This window comes from Acanthisitta chloris, unplaced genomic scaffold, assembly GCF_000695815.1.
Source record: "Acanthisitta chloris isolate BGI_N310 unplaced genomic scaffold, ASM69581v1 scaffold7508, whole genome shotgun sequence".
NCBI lineage: Eukaryota > Metazoa > Chordata > Aves > Passeriformes > Acanthisittidae > Acanthisitta > Acanthisitta chloris.
Genome location: NW_008687527.1, coordinates 60618 through 79788, shown reverse-complemented (window position 1 = coordinate 79788; position 19171 = coordinate 60618). Strand labels below are relative to the sequence as shown.

The following is a 19171-nucleotide window of genomic DNA, read 5'->3' as shown; positions in this document are numbered from 1 at the left end:
TATAGTGATAAGCTTAGTTCTGGGCACAGCCCTCCAGGTGTGGCCTCACCAGTGCTGAATAAAGGAAAGGATCACCTCTCTTGACCTACTGGCAATTCTCTACCTAAGGCACCCCAGAATATCATTCTCTTCTTTGTGGCAAGGACATGCTGCTGCCTTATGTAAGCTTAGACAGCTTTGACTTTTGTTACGAGGTGTGGAAATCACCAGATTGCAGAAATCAGGAAACACAGTCTAAGAACATTGGGGAGATCTTCCAGTAAATTCCATTCGTGTCAACATACAGTTTTCAATGTCAAATATGTGTGATTTTAGCATTTCTTGAACTTGGTTTTTATCTGAAGGGCTAAACATAGTATATGATGACTGATTTGTGCTCTTTAAGTGTTTGAAAATTGTAAACCAATTGATTGTGCTCAAGCTTGTGACTTTCTTTGTATGATCAGTGTTCTTAAATGCACCTTTGCAGTATATAGATGTGTTTATGACCCTCTAAATCAGAGTGGTTTCAACACAAGCAGATATTGATCCCATCAGCACTGCCTTGTAATGGCTGTGCATACCCATAGTACCATCTCTTGGTCAGATGGGCAACTGCAAGTAATGTTTGCTACATAGGATGTACTTTGTAAGCTGTGAACAGTTAGTTAGTATCCCTTTGTAGCTTTTATTACCCGAAACAGGTTAAAAACGCCCATTGAAAAGGTTAACATACAAAAAAAAGACATGCAGTGTTCAAATGCTGATACTGGCATTCCATCTGGTGAGAGTGAACCCCCTGTCCCCAGTCTGTATGTACATCCAAGGCTGCCTTGTCCCAGCATCCTGCACATGCCCTTGTTAAACTTCATACAGCTGGTGATTTCCCAGCCCTCAGAGTTGCCAAGGTCTCTGCAGGGCCTCTCTGCCTTCGAGGAAGTCAACAGCTCCTCCCAGTTTAGTGTTGTCTGAAAACTTTAGTACACCTTTGAGTCCTGTAACCAAGTAATTTATTACAAGACCAATTCATAGTGTGAATGTGTTAGATCAGCTAGTGCTCAGTGGATTTTTGGAGTGATCAGACAGGAACGAGGGCTGTCTGGGTCAGCCTTTTGGGCATGCTCACATTTACACTGCATATTTGTCAAGAAAAATAGTGATAATTAGCTGTATTTTACTCCACCAATTCCCACTGACTTCTCAACAAGGGCTGTGTAAAGATTGTAGGTTTGACAAAAGCTATTTAAATCCTTCCTCAGGCAGTTACATGTTTTTCCCTGTAATAATCATTAATTTAATTGAACAGTTGTCATGTCTCATGCAGGAAGAATGGGTTTCAGTACCCGGCACTGGCCAGATCTGCATTTTCACACTTAGTCTGAGCTGGGTGTGGTTGCTGGGGGCAGAGGGAAAAGCTGACACTGTGAAAACCCAAGGAGTGTTGCAAAGCTTGGAGCTTGGCACAGGCTTTATGGCTGATTTTCCTGGGCACACGAGGCTTCCTTACCGGCAGTTAATTAGGATGAGGTCATTCCAAGCTCGTGTGACAAACACTGTCTGAAATAATTGCCTGGATTTTATTTAAGAAGGAATACTGAAGGAATTTGAATGGTTTGGCTGTACTGTGTGTAAAATGTAATGACAGTCTGCATTCTTGCAAGATTTAATGAGATTTTGTGAAATAGCATCACTACCTCAAGGCCTTTTCTGAGGGTAGTGGACAATTGCCTACCCTGACTTTCCAAGATCCTGCAAGACTTAATTGATAGGTACAAAGCTACTTATTCCCCTCTCCTTTGCCTGGAGAAATCTCAATTCCTGTGTGTATGTGTGTGTGTCCTTTTCAACCTTCATTCCAGTCTCTCTGGGCTGACTAGTTTTAACAAGCTTCCACATCCCCTCTAAGTATATGTGTGGGTGGCAAAATATTGTAATTGACATAATAAAATAGGAGTTTGCATGTTTTGAAGATTTTGTTGGCTTTAAATCAAAGAAATTTAAATGAGACCTCAGTTTAATCTGTGTCACAGGGTCAGTTTGTGTCCATGGAACATTCTTTCTGGGGGAAGTTGGGCCAGCATTGCTGGACAATGGTAGGTGTCAAGAGGTGAAGAACAAATTATCTCTTAGGAATATTCATATCTTTGCTATTTTGGCTAGTTAACTTTGCAAGGAATGAATGGATGCAGTGCTGGGATTTAGATATGGGTGGCTCATTGTCTTCCTCATGAATGATGATCTGCCTTAAGCAGATTTATGTTTAGCAAATCCTTTGTAAATACTCTGAGGCAATTGCTGCAGCTTCCAAGGAAGAGGATACAGTTTGGGGTCCTTTGCTGGGGACCAGTGTGATAGTTCAGTCAGTTTCTCCTGCAATAAATCTTCCAAATTGGCACCTTTTTTTTCCTGGCAGAGCCAACTGAGGAAGTGTTAATTGAGGCTGGATGAGGAGGTGAATTTCTAAGATGTGTATACATGAAAATTTGCATTCTGCTCAACTCTAATGTTTCAGTGATGGAAACATAATGCGTTTTGGTCTCAGTCAGGTTGGTGGTTATGATTTATCCTTTTGTCCTTGGAGGAGTTTCATTCACTCATTTAGTTCATCCAGAAAGAGCTCTGGGCATTTTGAGACACCTGTGCATGTGTAAGGAGCTCTATGTGTACATAAATGTGTCTCAGTCCAGGTGACAGATCACCTATTTACTGTTTAATGATGTTCTGCATCATTCCTGTTTTCAGGAACAGCTATTCCAACCTGTTACTATTTCAGATGCTCTAGTATCCACTCCTTAGTCAAAGAGTCAAGTCCTTCTTTTCTCTGCTTTTTTTACTGTTACCCTTGGTCATTTCTTTGCCAAATAGTTCATTATTTATACTTTATCATATGATTAAATCACAGTCTGGACAGGGAAACTGTGAATCAAAGAGTATTCATTATTGAATAGCTCCTCGTTTTTCCAGCCATGAGAAGAGAGTCCTTCTGTAACACTACCATGTCTTTTTGCTGTGTTTTCCTTCTAGTAATAAGATTGAATGATAAAATTAATTCTAGAATTTAATTATGTCAACTATTTGGATAGTAGTTTGGCTATTACTGAATAAAACATATTTAGTGACTATAAGCCTGGAGTAGGGAAGGCTTCAGAGAGACCTTATAGCACCTTCCAGAAGGCTGGAGAGAGACTTTTCACAAGGGCATGGAGTGATTGGACTAGGGGGAATGGCCTTAAGCTGAATGAGGGCAGGTTTGGATTGGATATTAGAAAGAAATTCTGCCCTGTGATGGTGGTGAGGCACTGGCACAGGTTGCCCAGTGAAGCTGTGGTTGCACCCTCCCTGGAAAAGTTCAAGAACAGGTTGGACAGGGCTTGGAGCAATCTGATCAAGTGGAAGGTGTCCCTGCCCATGGCAGAGGGTTGGAATGAGATTGTCCTTAAGTTCCCTTCCAATTCACACCATTCTATGATGCTATGCTAGTTAAATTACATTCCGTGAAGCTTATAAACCCAGTGATTTTAAATTCTGTTCCTTAGAAATCTAGTTGCTATTATTGCTACAGGCTCTAATGATGAAAACCATCACACTTGATCCTCTCCTTCAAGTTAAATTATATAATGATTTCCACTACTAATTCTATGCATGAAGATCCATAAAACAGGTTAGGGAATGAAAAAGATGACTCTGTCCTTACAGGGTAGTGTGTAGTACCTTTTTATTATCTTCTGTTCATATTACATCACTTTATTTGGCTGAATCATCTGCATTTCTGTGCTCCCAGTCATAATAACATATGAACACTGCACCAGCCTCATAATCAGACAAAACTGAACCGATGTACAGGTTATATCACTCAGCAGGAGCCACATCAAGCATCACAAATCCCTTAATGTCTGAGAAATGGATGCAAACCAAGTCCACCTGAAGCTGCCTGGTGCCACTCCTGTAGGGAATGATTTCAAATTGGACTGTTGAACTCTCCATGGGGTCCATTCTTGCCACACTGAAAGAGAGAATACATTTGTGTGTTCAAGCAACTGAAAATATCTTGCTGTATATTCTTCAGAATCCCCAGATCGAAAACAGTATGGAAGGGAATAGTCAGAGTAAGTGGCTGCTGTGTTTGTGTGCTCCTGGCACAGGTGGACATAACTTCCCATGTTCACAGCCCCCACAACACTATCATTGAGGAGCTAATCAAGCTGTAGTGAATGTGGTGGAACAGTTGCAGTTCTCAACCTGTGAGAGAGTATTAGGGGTTGTATCCTGAAGTCAAAAGGTATTGAGTGCCTGAGGAATGATCAGAAAGATATTCTTTAGAAGGGCTGAAGTCCAGCTCTGTGTATTGCCTTCCACACACAGCATTTATAGGACTCTAGATATGCTCCTGCATATTTCCATCCAGGAAAGTGGAAACAGAGAGACTGGGGAAAAGAATCTCTCTGCTCTGAGGACGTCCTGAAACTGAGTGAAACCAATGCTGATGAGACCTCTCAAGGTTCAAGGTCAGTATTTAGACCCGTATTTTGGATTCAATATAAGTGAAACCTTAGTGATTTGCATCATTATCCACATTTTGTTATCCTTTTTTGTTTGTTTGTTTTCTTCTCATCATTTCTTGGTGCAAACTTCTGCAGCATAAATATTTTTGAGACTAGTAAAAATGTTTTTAAAACATAACCATGGAAATGGGAGAACAATTTTTTACAGGTATGATATCAGTGGACACTTGTTAAAGACATTTGATTACAGTGCACCTCTTGGCTCTGTAGTAATTTAATACTTGAAGTTTAAAAAAATTGTCACTTTCTCATCTTTCAAGGATTGTTTGGTTTTCCTTTTGCAAACCCCAAAAAGAAGAAAGTTGTACTTTTTTTTTGATTCACTAAGTACAGCATTGAGTTACACACTGCCATTAAAATCAATCACTTCTGCATTCTGCAGTTCAAATCTTGACAAGTGAGGTGTAAAAACCTCCAACTTACTACAGAGGGTACTGGCACAGTGGTGTTTTGTGTAAGGTTTGTGCAAACTGAAGTCATAAGGTTGACAGAATCTTTTCAAGAACTCCAGATTTCTCACCAAAATGGATGAGTTATCAGCCAGAAATATTTACATACTTGATTCGGAGCTGCTCTCTGAGCAGGCCACTGCCTTCAGCCCTCAGCACACAATCTGTCACCACGTCAGACAGTGGGTTGGTAAATGTCACCTCCACATTGACAGGCTCATGTACCACTGCTGGGCCAAGGACCTACCAAGAGAAAACATTCTGCTCAGCCATGGCATTAATCTCACATCCTTCTCATGCTTTTCTCTTTTCACTCCCTTTGCAAATCACTTACTGTCTTAGGATCTCCTGGACAGGAAGGAGCCAGAAATTAATACATGTGTATGTTTATGGGCATCAGAGTTCAGCCTTGAATCAGCCTTTTATCAGCCACCCAGTGTGGCTGAGAAACAATCAACTGCTGTAGAATCTGTCATTTAGTCCTGACTTTTTCTCTAGGTCAGTGTATGGTGTTATGTATAGCACAGTATGTGATATTTGATGGAGCAAAACCAGAATGAGAACACAAAAATTAACTTAGCATATATGGCTAACTGCTGGAGGCAGTGAAATAACATTAGCTTTAGTTAGGCTAAATGAAAGGTTTAGGATTAGAGAGCATGGGAGGTGTGAGAGAGAGGGGAATTGTGGTGTTTCAGGCAAAAATAGAATACAAATTAGCAAATAAACATATTCATTACCTTAATTTGACTGAGATAAAGTAGAATTGACATATCTGGTTATCTTTGTAGATAATGTAGTATTAGTTACCATAATGGAGAAGTGCATCATGTCAACTGCATTTCACTATTACTGACTGTTTATAGAGAAGAAACATAAATGCTTCTTAAAACTTAGTCACTAGATTGAAGGCATTTAATCCAAGCCTGGCCTACATAAACTGACTCTGTTATTTGCATGACACAGCACAGAGACTTCTTACAAAGTCTCGATAGAATTTGCTATTCAGAAATCGCCACACCTACAAAAATGCAAACTTTTCTCTCTTGTGTGTAACCTTTTTTTTCCTGTGTGCTACTCACAGAGTGGTTTGGGGTAACAAATCTAGTCTGGAGGCTCTGAAAGACTGCAAATTACCATACTCCCTCTGTGCTGTTTACAGTATGATAGGCAGACAGCACTTGATCCCATGTGTGATAAAACATGTGGATGTGCTGTCCAAAACCAGTTAAACTCGTTTATGTGGATGTGATGGACTATGCAAACCCAGGACTGGCCCTGGGCAAACACAGAGTATGGTCTTTCCTATAGGCTAAGAACGGCTTTTTATTCCCTGTGCATTTGTCAAATGTCAGTCTGAAGTGGGAAGAAAAAAAGCCTCCAGTTCTAGTTAATCATTTGAGAAGGTGCTACAGAAGGTGAAAAGAAACACCTTTCCTGATACAGTGGAAGAACTTCCTTGAATATTAGTAATATTCAATTATTACTGTGAGGGAGTAATGCCTCACAGCCCCAGGCATTATCAGCTGCTCAGTGAAGGTGTGTTTGGTAAAAATCAGTCTTCCTAAATAAACAGGAAGAGACTGATCAGACTTCCCTAACAAAGAGGAGGCCTAAACACAGACTAGATTTCTCTGTAGCTCTCTGTCCCTCTGCCTGTCTCTCTGTCGATAAGCTTACCTTGTACCTCTCCTAACACTGACAACTCTATCACTGCCATGTTAGCAAGCACTGGCAAGATTACCACAGCACAGCTATGCCATGGAAAGGTTTGCCTTTCCTTAGTGTGTTTCATTTCACTTGTGGTATATGGCCTATTACTAGAGCAACAAGATCCAATCACCTTCAGGCAGGATTTCACTTCCCACACTCCTTCCCATGAGGAGCAGATGGAGTAGGAATTCTTGTTGCTTCTTCTCAACACGTCTCAAGGGTCACAGAGGGGACTAGCTTTTACCTTGATGGTGAGAAAAGGATCCTGAAGGACAATATCCTTCTCAATGAGAAGTGAGGCTCCCTTTTTGGTTTGACACACAGCAGTCACTAGGATCTTCCTGTCATCCATCAGAGAGTTTTTGTACTGGGAATAGGAGATCCTGAATGAAATCTCTTTCGCTGGAATGAAAATGGAAACAAAATTTCCCCCTCTTCTTTTTTTCCCCAAGTACCAGTTATCTGTAAGATTCCTGTATTTTAAGGAGCAAGAACGTTACCACCCTGGGGCCAACCATTTGTGGGTGTTGACACCAATAGACAGGAATGGTGCTAACTTCTACTTACATTCACATAAAACACTAAATGATCAGGTACAGTTCAGTAGCTGGACAGGCCTGAGGATGGATACACGAGGCAATCCCTGCTGGCGGTTTTTACATTTATCTGAACCTGGGCATTTCATGCTCCTTCCTTGCAGAAGGGCAGAAGTGGAAAGTTGGGTTGGTTTAAATGCCCTTGCTGCTGCAGCTGTCAGCCCCTGCCTTGCAGAGGGTGCACAGCCACAGCCTCTGGGCCAGTGATCTCAGTACATTGAGAAAAATGTTCATCTACTGCTGGAACAGTAGAAAGCGTTCTAACGTGTTTGTATTAACTTGGGAGGGCAGTTCTATTCAGCTGTGCTACATGTCTCATTTTCAGCACTGTCCCTGTAACAGCAGCACAGAGGTCATTCTCTGCAGGTAGCACAGCTCTTCCTGCAGTTGGTAGTTACTGGTGTACTGCTGTGAAAGACCTAGACTTGTGTTTCCCCCTTTAATCTGTCTTTATACTTTGCTTTTGGGGAGCTGGTAACTAAGTAGGCTCCAGTGTATGTCTCTTAGTCACTCTCAGCAAAAAAGGTCATAATGGAGCAGAATGGTGGCTGTGATGGGTCAGAGGAAAGGTCACCCACCTCAGGATCTTTTCTGACACTGCCCAAAAGCAAATGCTTAAGACAAGACAAATACATGTGTTTCTCTTCCCCTGAACAGCTTTGACCTCCAGCTGTTTGTGGGAGGTGTGATTTGACCACAAACCAAAGCTATGTCTTGCCCTGTAATAACAGCTGTAATAAAATTAAAATTACCTTCTTCAGATCCAAGTTTAATAGTTCTGTACAGCTCCAAAATATCTGCCTTTGGTTTTCTTGTGTAGAGAACAGCTGAAGCCCTCAGTTTAACCTTTATGGTCTTGAAATCTGAGATCAAGTTTCTGAGTGCCAAGGTAAGGAGGATGTCTTGGCCAATTACAGGAGATTCATCAAGGCTCAGCTTCCCTGAGATGCTGGGGGTTTGTGCAGGTTGTCTCCCTGGCCTTGAAAATGGTCTTCGAGGTCTTGTAATTTTAGGTTTTTTCCCAGTTCTTCTCACACCAAGCAGCTTCAGTGCTTTTTTGTACACCTTCCTTTCTTTCAAGGATCCTGCTTGGAAAGATAATGTGGTCAGAGATCTTGTGCACACTGGATATAGTGCAGTGCAGCCATGATTGACATCAGAAATTTAGGAAAGCTCAGATCAAGAGGGAAAAGTGAGGTCTAACCTAAATGCTAATTTAGACACAAAGGCAAAATATACATGGCCATGAAGGGTGGAAAGTAAAACCTGCCTGTCAGCTTCAGGTGGCTGATCATGGGCACCCCTTAGAAGCTGTGGGCAGTGGAATGGTAAGTCCTGGGAGAGCTCAGCTCTGCATAAGCTGGAGCAATTGCCATCTCCTCTGAAACTAAGAAGGGTGAAAAAAACCTTTTGCAGAAATTGTCCCCAGACAACTCTCCAGAATGGCTATAGCTGCATGTCACAACAGAAACACTCACCAGCTGGGGCAGAAAATTTTACAGAAGTAGCTTTGACTTAGTGTTGAATACGTTTGTATTTCATCAAGGGTCACAAAGGCAATATTGAATCATTATCAGCTGACAAGGAGCCCTAAGACTTTGAAAATTCACAATTACTTTGCTCCAGAAGAAGTAAAGAATTTAAGTCAGTGCTTAGTCCAAGAAGGCCTAAATTCTTTTCACTTCTGATCATCAATGGCAAGAAAACTGTAGTGAAGAATTTACCTTCTGGATATTTGTAATTAGCAGTGACATCCACACGGGAGTTGGTTCCCACTGCTTTGGTACTGATACATTTTCCAATCCTCCTAGTATCAGAATAAATTCTCTCTTTTCTTTTCTTGCTATGGTAAATCCAAGTAACATAGTCAGCATTCACTGCTGCAAACACAAATGGGCTGTCATAATCCAGGTCCACATCCCCTTCTTTAATGGCTCTGGTGGAGGCAGGACCACACTGGTATATGCCTGTATTAGAGAGGGAGAAGTTAAACAACTGCCTCTTGCAAAAGAGCACAAATCCTCATGCTGACAGCAAGAGGGAGAGGCAATCACTCCAAAGACATATTTGGGTCAGGTGAAGTGTTTCTGTGTCTTATGGTGAGAACATGTCCAGAAATTCCACATGCACTTCCTATCAAAAGGTAGGATCACAGAGGAGGTTGTTAGGGAGACCTAAAGCTTCTTATGATATGATGTGTGAACTGTTCTTCCCCTCCAAAGCCTGCAAGGCTGTATGCAAAGCTGTGTAATGAAAGGAGAGGATATGAGCCGAGTCAGAAGTACAGTCAGACTTAGGAGATGGGAGTCACCAGTGCTGTGTGTGCATTGACAAGATCCAGGAAACTAAATCTGTTAAACTGAGTCATGGGAAATGAGAAGCAGTTTATCTGGAGTTTGATGGGGTTTAAATGGCCAAAGAAAGAAGTCTTTTCATGGATGTCTTCAAACCAGATCAATGAAGTTGTGTCTGTATTAGCAGAGCCTAAGTGTGATCCCAAATGCTGGGCATGGATCATCCACACTGTTTACTCGTTAGCAAGCTGCTTAATGTGGTAAGAGAACTTAATATGTGCTGACTTTTGTGGAGGCAGAGAATCAGGAAAAATAAAAGATTGGCATGCTGGTAGGCATTCCAGAGGCTGACAGAAAAGCTGCCTACTGAGACTGATGTGGGTGTTGTTTTTCTTGTGCAGCCAAATTAATGCTACATCTTCAGGGAATAGACAGAGAGTTGTCCTGAAATGTCTGTAGAAATCTTTAGGAGTAACACTATCTGCAGGGTTTGTATATTTACAACAGTATTACCTTTGCTTTTTTCCTGGGGTGTTGCATCCAGAACCTGCCATCCATCATAAAAGGAGCCAAGATCTCTTCTAATGAACCAGCTTTCATTCCAGACATGGAAATTCCTGCAAGGGAGGTAGAATATGGAATACCTGAATCATACAGTGCAAAAAATAATTCAAATCAAGTGAATGAAAATCTCTGCAGAGAGAGCAGCTGCTGGTTCCTTACACGAGTACCTTTCCCCTTCTTTGCCAGCTTTTTGTGTTCAGATCTGTGAGAAATTTTGGGATGTTACAGAAAAGAAATGTTAAAAGGAAAATAATTCATTGCAGCGTCAAGAATTCAGTTCAATTAGTGAGGAATGTAATGGAAGAACTATTAAGAAGATGTGTATATTTACCACACACTGTCTTCACTCAAGTGCAGAGTCTTTCCAGAAGTGTCAACATACTTATCAATACTCAGATTTATATTCTTGTCATGGGCAGAGTTGAAGTTTGTAATAACACGAGTAGGTATTCCCAAGCATCTCAGTACTGCAATATACGATACCATAAAAGTTCTGTAAACATATTTTACAGACATTTAGAAAGACATTTTCTGTCCAGTGTATGTTTTCAGTGGGGAAACAAACCCTCAGATGTGATGGAAGTCACAGTAATTGTGACAATTCCTTAGAAGACACTTCCACTCATGTGACATTCTTAGCTGCCAAGTCCTTTTGAATAAGAGTTAGATTCATCCATTTATTTTAAACTTTGATTCTTCATCCTGTTTTATCTCCCATTTCCCCTCTATTTGTTCCTCTGTTACTTGCTTCTTTTTCCTCTTACTTCCTGAGATATCCCTCTCAACTGCATTATTTTTATATTGTATTTTCCCCAAAGTTCTTGTGTCTCAGAGCACCTCTGAGTGGAAACTGCTAGTAAGAAACACTTTCCTGACTTCAGCTCCCTTTACAGTCCACAGAATTGTGGCTTGGTTTAGTGTCACCAGTAAGACACAACAGTAGAAAATTGGCATTGTGAGGAGATAGACTTAAAAGAGCACTGGTTTTCTTTGAATCCTAGCTTTGAAACAGGAAACATTGCTCTTTTCACCAGCCCAACCTGGCAAATCACTTTGATTTTTCTTTGATTACTCCCAAAACTAGGGTGCAGTATTAGAACCTGTGACTGTTTACAGTAGAAGAAAACAACCCTTCGTATGTTTCTTCACTGTCAAAGTTGAAACAGCTCCAACAATAATGCCAGAAAATTCAACCTACAGAACTTACAGTGAGCTTCCTTTCTGATGGCATTCTCCACCCCTCCATGTGTACCTGTGCATGTGACTCCTGCAAAGACCCAGCACTGGCCATACCGGACAGGTCTGTACCTCGTCCTGTACCACTTGCGAAGGATGCTCACACTTCCACTCCACTGCAGGGGGTTTGTTCCTGAGCGATACTTCCCAGTCCACTTCCCTTCCACCACTCCTTTCTCATCATTGCTGTTAACCTGAAAGAGTCCTTCCCATGAGAGAATTAAAATATTCACAAAAAAGAGAGAGAGAGAAAAACAGTCAGAAGTCTCCCTGTGGGTACCATTAGCTGAGTGATGGGACACAGTATTTGAATCTTAGAATTTATCTGCTTAAGTGCCATGATTGGACCAAACCCAGATCAGACTGTAGAGTCTGATGTTTCAAAGCTGCCTTGTTTGCAGTACAGGCTCTCCCAAGTGTATTGAGCTGTTTACATTTTCTCTGTTTCATTGATCTATTTCACCTCCTCGTGTCACAAAACTGTTAGACTGTGCATTCAGTATTGGCTCACACAGGTTGTTTATATATATGTATATATAGGAAGTCTTGGGAAGTCCATATTTCCTCTGAGTGTGCATTTGTTGCAAATCTGCACATAGGACACACAGCTTGTTCAAACTCGTTAACTGTGGTTGCATATATTTGTGTACATCCAGTGTAGATCCCTGTTTAAGTGTCACGTGTGGTGGGACAGAAAACAGTAAATTTTGTGGTTTTTTCCATCAAGTATTCATACTTTTAGTAATTTTGTTAATCTAAGTAGAGTTGTCTACTTCATGTTGAAGTTGGAGTTGCCTGAAGTGAGTGCTGTCTGAAAAGGCTGAAAATATAGCTATAAAGGAGGAATGTCAGCTAAGGAATGTGGTAAGGAATGTAGCATTTTTAAACTGGAAAATTGTGTTGCCTCGTGGTGCATCCATGCGTTTGTGGGGATGGGTGTGAGCTAAGAAGTTGTGCCTATTTGCTGAAGGAAATGCAGAAAGGCCTCACCAAACAAAGAACACTAAACACACACATTAAATACAGCCATACCAGCACTGGTTTTCCAAAATATTTCATTCTTCTCTTGGTGTTGGAAAAACTTAGCAAGTGATTTCAGAATAGACACAGCCTTTCCAAATTAGTGAGAAGATCTAATGGACCGAAAATCTGTCAGGAAAATACACCTGAGATTCAATGTCCTCCCACACTTATTGGAAACTTTCCTTCAGTTATGAACAAAACCTTGGGAAGAAGGTAAATTAAACTCTCTGGGTATTTATCTTTGAGAATGAATCTCCACTTTACCTCTTTTGTAGCTACTTTTTGCTGAACCATTAGCTACTCCTATAAAACACTGAGGCATTCACACTCAAGCCCTGAGGGCTGCTTAGCAAGAGCTTTGCCCAGCTGTAAGTGACTGATGACTTTACCATGGCACTGACAACCCTGCTCACATAGACAGGGCTGCAGCGGTTGGATACATCAGCAGCTGCATCTTCCCGGTGGTTCAGGCTCCGATCCAGTATAGCCAGAGAGATATCAAGGATATCCTCTTCAAACTGAAATCAAAGCAAGCAATATGTTAAAGGCAGAAGTAAACCAACACAAGGATAACTGCCCACCTATTTGGCTTCTTCTAGCACTTTCTGTGCTGTTAAAGAAAACAGGGCCAAGAAGAAAACATAAGCACTAGGCTGCTGACTCTCCACAGTAGTTTGAAGACAAGATGTTTGTGAGCATGGTGTGGGGCTGTGGCCATTGGCATTCATTCACAAAGACATTACATGGCCTCGTGGAGCAGACAAGACCACTGCAGGGCTGGCTCAGCAGGTGTCACACCCTACCACATCCTGCTGTGCCCCTATAGTTACCTGCTGTTATGAAAACTTGACTCTGATGGGCTCTCTGCACCTTGTATCAGAGGATCTGAACTGAAAGAAACCCACAAAAAATTATTATCGTGGATCAGGGTCACAGAGACACTGTGTTGGGCCCAGAGAAGGCCCAAGTGCTCTGCTGTGTGGATGTGGCCAGGGAAGGAGGTCACTTGATCTCAGAGACAGAAAGGAGCTCTGTTTGTGTTTCATTTATCAGTGCAAAGCAGCCACAGCCATCAGGAGGATCAACAGAAATGCTGTCTGCAACTGCTGGTTGTGAGTTGTGGGATGGCTATGAGACTACAGATGGGCTGTAGTTCTGACTGTGTTTGCCACAGTTACTCTTGGAGGTCCAAACCGATTTTCAAAAATTCCAACTTGCGTTGTTGTAGTTGAGTAGATTTGGGATATCCTTCTAGTGTCTTCTGCCCCATTACTGAACCAACTGTGTAAATATATCCATGTACTGGCCTCACATTACCTAGTGGCTTCCTTTGCCTTTTACAAGGGTCAAAAAGCCAAGTACAATTTCACCAGTCTGTGTAACAGGTAAAATAGAATCAGAATTATCTTTGGTTCTTTTATTTCTGTCTTAGCATATACCAGACAGGGGAAATGACCCTGATGCTGCTATAATACATATCTGCAAGAAAATCTGAAGTGAGCAAGGAATGCTCTGCTCTTATAGTATGAGAGATTGAGTCTCTCACCTCAAGAGCCTATTTACCCACATTGTTATTTTGAGAGTTCTGAAATAGGTGATGCTCTTTACCTGTCCATAGTTCCAAGCTTCTTCTTGAATATCTTTTTCCAGTCCCTGAAATATGATTCCACTATCATTCAGGACATACTCCTCTCGCTCCTTTTCCTTAGCCATGTAGACATCATCATCTAAGAGCAGAACAAGAATTGCTGGCTGAAAGGGAATTGTTTTGCTGCAGCTGAAGCTCTCACTTAGAGGGGAGTTCCAGGGGACATGGCAAGCTGCCTGTGCAGTCAGGCTTAGGACTCATGCTACACCTCTGTGTTCAGTTAGAGAGTGAACGAAATAAACCTGAAATTCCTTTGAGCACAACTGACTGTGCTCCTGTCCCTTCACTAATCTCAGGATGTTTCTTACTGGCAGATGTTTTTTGGTTTACTTGGAATATTTCCTACCTCTGATTTCTTATCCTACAAGCAGGACTCTGGGTCTTTGATGCTTCGCAGCACTGAAGAAGGGGCAAAAACCTGATCCTTGATATTGAGCAAAAACTCCAAATCTTTCTGTAGCTGTGGCTGTCAGGTACAGACTGTACTGTGACACACAGTTTTCCTGACTGAGACAGTGAGTTATTTGAAGGATGTGATGCATGAAAGCATACCTGGACACCAGGGATTGAAGAGTAGCACAAACTGGCCAAGGGATTTTGAAGAGACCTTGTTCCCAGAAACAATCTGGAGTTTGAGTTTGTATCGCCCAATGACAGCGTCGGCTGGGCTGAGGATGGTGATGTTCATGCAGTCAGGCTCACCAGGCTCTCGGGCTGCACTCCAGCCACACTCAGCCTCCTCAGAAAGGGTGAATATGGCCTTGGTCTGCTGTGATTCTGCTGGAGATGGTCCTGCCAGAGAGAATGGGCACAGCAGTGCTGAATGGCAGCTGTGAGTGACAAACTGGGGCAGGGAAACCCACACTGAAAGATTGTGGGTTATCAGATCAAAAGTATATAATCACTCCAGGCAAGGGAGGAGGCAAGCCTGTTGTCCTGAAAACTTGACAGTGCAAAAATACGTAGGCAGGACGGGCCACACATTTTAATAGGCATCTCATGAAGAGTTAGGAGCTACCTAGAAAATTTTTTGGAGGAGACTTTTGGGGAGATGCAAACAGAGAGGAGTGTGATGACTGGGGTCATGGAGGCTGGTCTAGTAATAGGGAACAGGTGAAGTTAATCAAGAGGATTTTAAAAGGGCTGAAGTAGAGCATAAAGGGAGGAGACTGACTGGGGATGGTGGTCTGTGAGAGGTAGAGGTGCAGTATGTTTAGGGAGCAGCAGGAAGATGACTTGCAGTATCATAGGTAGGTCCTTAAAAGCACAGACACAGATTTGTTTTTAGAATGAGGATGGCTCCTACCTCCCTATTAATTATTACCTTAACCTTCTGTTGCCTTAAGGTACATGTCAAACTTTAAAATGGGAGTTCCTAAGCCTAAAAGGACAATGAATCCTCAATGACACAGGACAAAGCTTAATGATTCAAGAGTGGACCACACAGACCTATAAGGCACCAGTGTTTTGGAGCTGGAATCACTTGGACATGAGGTGAGTGCCATGGGGAAATTACCTGTGCTTGCAATAAAGGTGAAGCTGTCCCAAGGCTGCACTGGTGTTTTGAGGTTCAGAGTGATGCTGAAGGCTTGTCCTCTCCTCAGGATTGCTTTTGTGCTGCTGTAATCAGAGGTGTGATGTGCAGCCTTATTTAGTTTGGATTGCCAATTGACACTTGTTATTTTCGGGGCTAGAAAGATACAAGGCACGTTAATTAAAAACATTTGCCTTTGAACTTGTACATCTTTTCATCATGTCTAATGTAGTAATTTTGTTATATTTATATATAGCTGGCATTGTGTGCTCTGGGAAAGGAGAAAAATCCCCTGTTATTAAAAATGTCAAAGAAACAGTGAGTTAGAGGAACAGCTAAAATACCTTATCTGCAGGAAGCTGTCAGAAAGAGCAAAACCAGAGAATTCACCTTTGATTTTTAAAAAAGTCAAAACCTGCTGTATTTAGATAAGACTTTGTTCAAGTTTGAAGAGGCTTTTCAGTTCCACCTTGCCCCTGCTCTTTGCCTGTGGGGCTCTCTGGTTCCCAGCATGCTTTCTAGATGTACAGAGAGAAGTATTAAAGCTCTCATGAGCAAGTGCATGCCTGATTCTGGGAGCTCTGTGTGGCAGATGATGACTAGAAGGTTAGTATCCTCATTGTGGAACTTGCACTTTATCTTTTCAAGTATCTTGTATCTCAGGTAATTTACAGGCTTGTTGCTTGAAGTTGGGTGTTATTTCTCACTCTGCTGGGAAAAGATAACCAGCAGAGGACAGACAGTAGCATTAGGAGTGGCATATCTTGAGGCAGTGCTGTGGGTTGCTTTGAAAATGGGGCACGGAAGCACAGATTACAAAAGCTTTCAACTATTCTTGTTCCTTGATGAATTAAAAAAACAACCCACTGAAACAAACAAAAACAAAGCAGAACAAATACAGATGCCTCTATGCAAACACGTGTTTGGAAAGTGCCATTTCCCGGTAGGATATTCCAGAGGAGTTTAACTTGAAGAAAGTTTGCTACCATGACTACAGCATGTTAACCCTTTGCAGACTAATGGTGCTGTAAGCAACATTTGCATCATTTCACTGAACTTGGCTTGGCACCACCTTGAATTGCTTGGAAAGTGATTCATATCTGAGGAATCTATAGGTTCTACTGTAGAAAAAGGGTGGGAGCTGAGTTTTCTGCTGTGTTTGCAGCATGGAGTTATGTTCTGTGAAGGCTTGATGAAATCATAATTGTAATCATTTCTCAGCTTTTTTGAAGAAATGTGAATGTGTGTGTGCATTTCTGAGCCTGCAGTAAGGACCTGGAGCAAGTGGCTTTCCTGTAGTCTGTGACCATAAGCATTTGCAGGTGAGGGTCTTGCTTCAGGTGCATCATCTGGAGACAAAAATTCCATGGGCAGGAGCTTGATGTTTGAGTCACATGATGTTCAGTGTCTAGAAAGTGTCTCGATTGCATCATCGCTTTATTTTCCTGCCTTAAATATGCGTAATTGAAAGGAACCTGCAGTCCTAATATCCAGTCCTCTAATTTAGGAGTGACTTACAATGTGTTTCTGAAGGATATTTGGGTTTGGGGGTTGTAAAGAAGTGAGTTAGCCTTGCTGCACTTCACCCATGTGTGTCATGCAAGCTCAATGTCCAGGGACAGGGAGCACACGCAGCGTTAGCTGTGCACTGATAGCTGTGCAGACAACTAAGAGCATTTTCACATCTGCAAGCAAAAATGTAATGCATATAAGGTTTATTGGCAACTGAGCCATGGGCTTGATGCTAGTGAGATGTTTAAGGACCTTAATAGTACTGCTAGAGACTTTCAGAGTGGAAGGTCACAGGCAAACAGAAGATGTCCAACAGAATAAGAGGGAATGTGTGGAGAAGTAGGAAGGACAAAGGAGGATGTAGCTAGCACTGGTTCACTCTAAGAATTTGCTGCATTAATAGTTTGATTTGCCTTGCAAAGTCCATGACTACACAGATGTTTCTAGTTAATGTGCAGGAGATCAGCAAAAAATGATTTATATATTGGGCAAGAGCACAATTAAAGCCTAACAACAGTCTTTTGTCCATGTGTACTTGGTTTGATCTTCACAGTTTCAATTTAAATATCATCTTTTTCTGCTTTCACTGTCTGTTATAAAAACATTTTCAATCATTTTGCCAGTGTACAATTGAACCAACTTCTAAAACCTTGTTTGGGTGTCTGTCCTCTCATGGGCAGACACGGGCAGCATGCTCAGAACCAAAATCCTGTGGAGTTGGTGGTCACTGCTGGAAATGCTGATCATCATACTCACAGGGTTCTCTTTGCCTTTGACTGAAAGCTGAAGATACAACAGAAAAATGTCTTTGGCTATAGCCTCTGTGTGTGTATTATACGACACCTCTGTCTAACTAGAGATCTTCCCAGCCAGCACAAGAGTGAGAGCAACTGGAACACCACAGATACTGGGATTGCCCTCGGACAAAGCAGCTCACAGGGTGACATAGCCCCTCTGTAGGGAGGGGAATGTGGGAGTCCAGAGACCACCAAGTGACCTGTCTGAGGCCAGACATCACTTGATTTAGAGCCTGGGACTTCCATGTGGCAATTTGATGCCCAAGTCACTACCCACCAGTGTGGATTAAATGTCTGCAGAAGCACTGGATGGAGTAGTTAATTGATATGATAGAAAAATATTTTCTTACTCTTTTTTTTTTTTTACTCTGTGTTATAGGAAAGAAGAATATGTTCAAGGCCCATGACATTAAAAAACAAGAAAATATAAAATCAGTTCTAGTAGAATAACCCTTAAATGCATTTAACCTAAAAAGGGCTAAGTTGCTGAGAGAACAACTAGATGTAATTTCTCTTGTTTCCTCAGCAAAATATCACTCGTCTGGATTGGCAGAGTGATGTCTGGAGCCATCAGGCTGTTTGCAGCTTACCTGCCATGTGGTTTCCTTCTTCTTTTCCACACTTGTGCGAAGTTCAGACTATGGATACAAAAGTGTGCAAGAATTCTCTAAATCCTCTTCCACCAGCACGAGTAATGAAAGGCTCAGGACTGGACCAGGCTGGAGTTTATACAAACTGGGTGTGACTTGTGGTTGGTAGTTACTGTTTTTGTAGTGATGTCCTACGTGAGCATCCACTGATGACTGATTTAATTGCACAATCTTGAATCCAATTATGCTTATTTAGAACTGGTAAATGACTGAGGAAAGATGATAATCGGTATTCTGGTGTCTTAGAGAGGAAAAAAATCCCAAATTGGATCTAATGAAGGAAATGTAATCTTAAATAGACAGAAGAACTTCATTTTGGATGATTTGGTTTGTGTTAGTTTAGGTTTTTGGAGACTGTTTACAGAGGGTTAGTATGGATAAATATAACTATCATACAGCTTGGCTATTCAGGACATGGAGTGATCTAAGTAGATTGGTAATAATTAGCTTTACTATCACTCAGTACCTTTTTTGTCCCAATTTTTGGGTGGCTTTTAAGACAGGTCCACCTGAAGATTTTTCACATAACTGCATATAATTTATTCTTTCCTGGAAGCATTCCAGTAATCTTATGGCATTCTCATTATCTGTTCCTGACATGATTCCCTATAATC

At 41.7% G+C, this 19171-nt stretch overlaps 1 protein-coding gene across 1 annotated transcript; it reads right to left on the bottom strand.

The window, feature by feature from the left end:
- Positions 1–3828: 3828 nt before the first annotated feature.
- LOC103807885 (protein-glutamine gamma-glutamyltransferase 6-like) lies at positions 3829–18504 on the bottom strand. The gene is made up of 13 exons (XM_009080633.1): positions 18498–18504; positions 15581–15754; positions 14617–14856; positions 14025–14143; positions 12806–12934; positions 11410–11587; positions 10489–10624; positions 10107–10210; positions 9024–9266; positions 8052–8384; positions 6948–7105; positions 5100–5233; positions 3829–3982 (listed from the first exon to the last, which is right to left on the bottom strand). Exons 1-13 carry the CDS (start codon positions 18502–18504, stop codon positions 3829–3831), a joined length of 2109 nt encoding a protein of 702 aa, XP_009078881.1.
- Between the last annotated feature and the right edge of the window lie 667 nt (positions 18505–19171).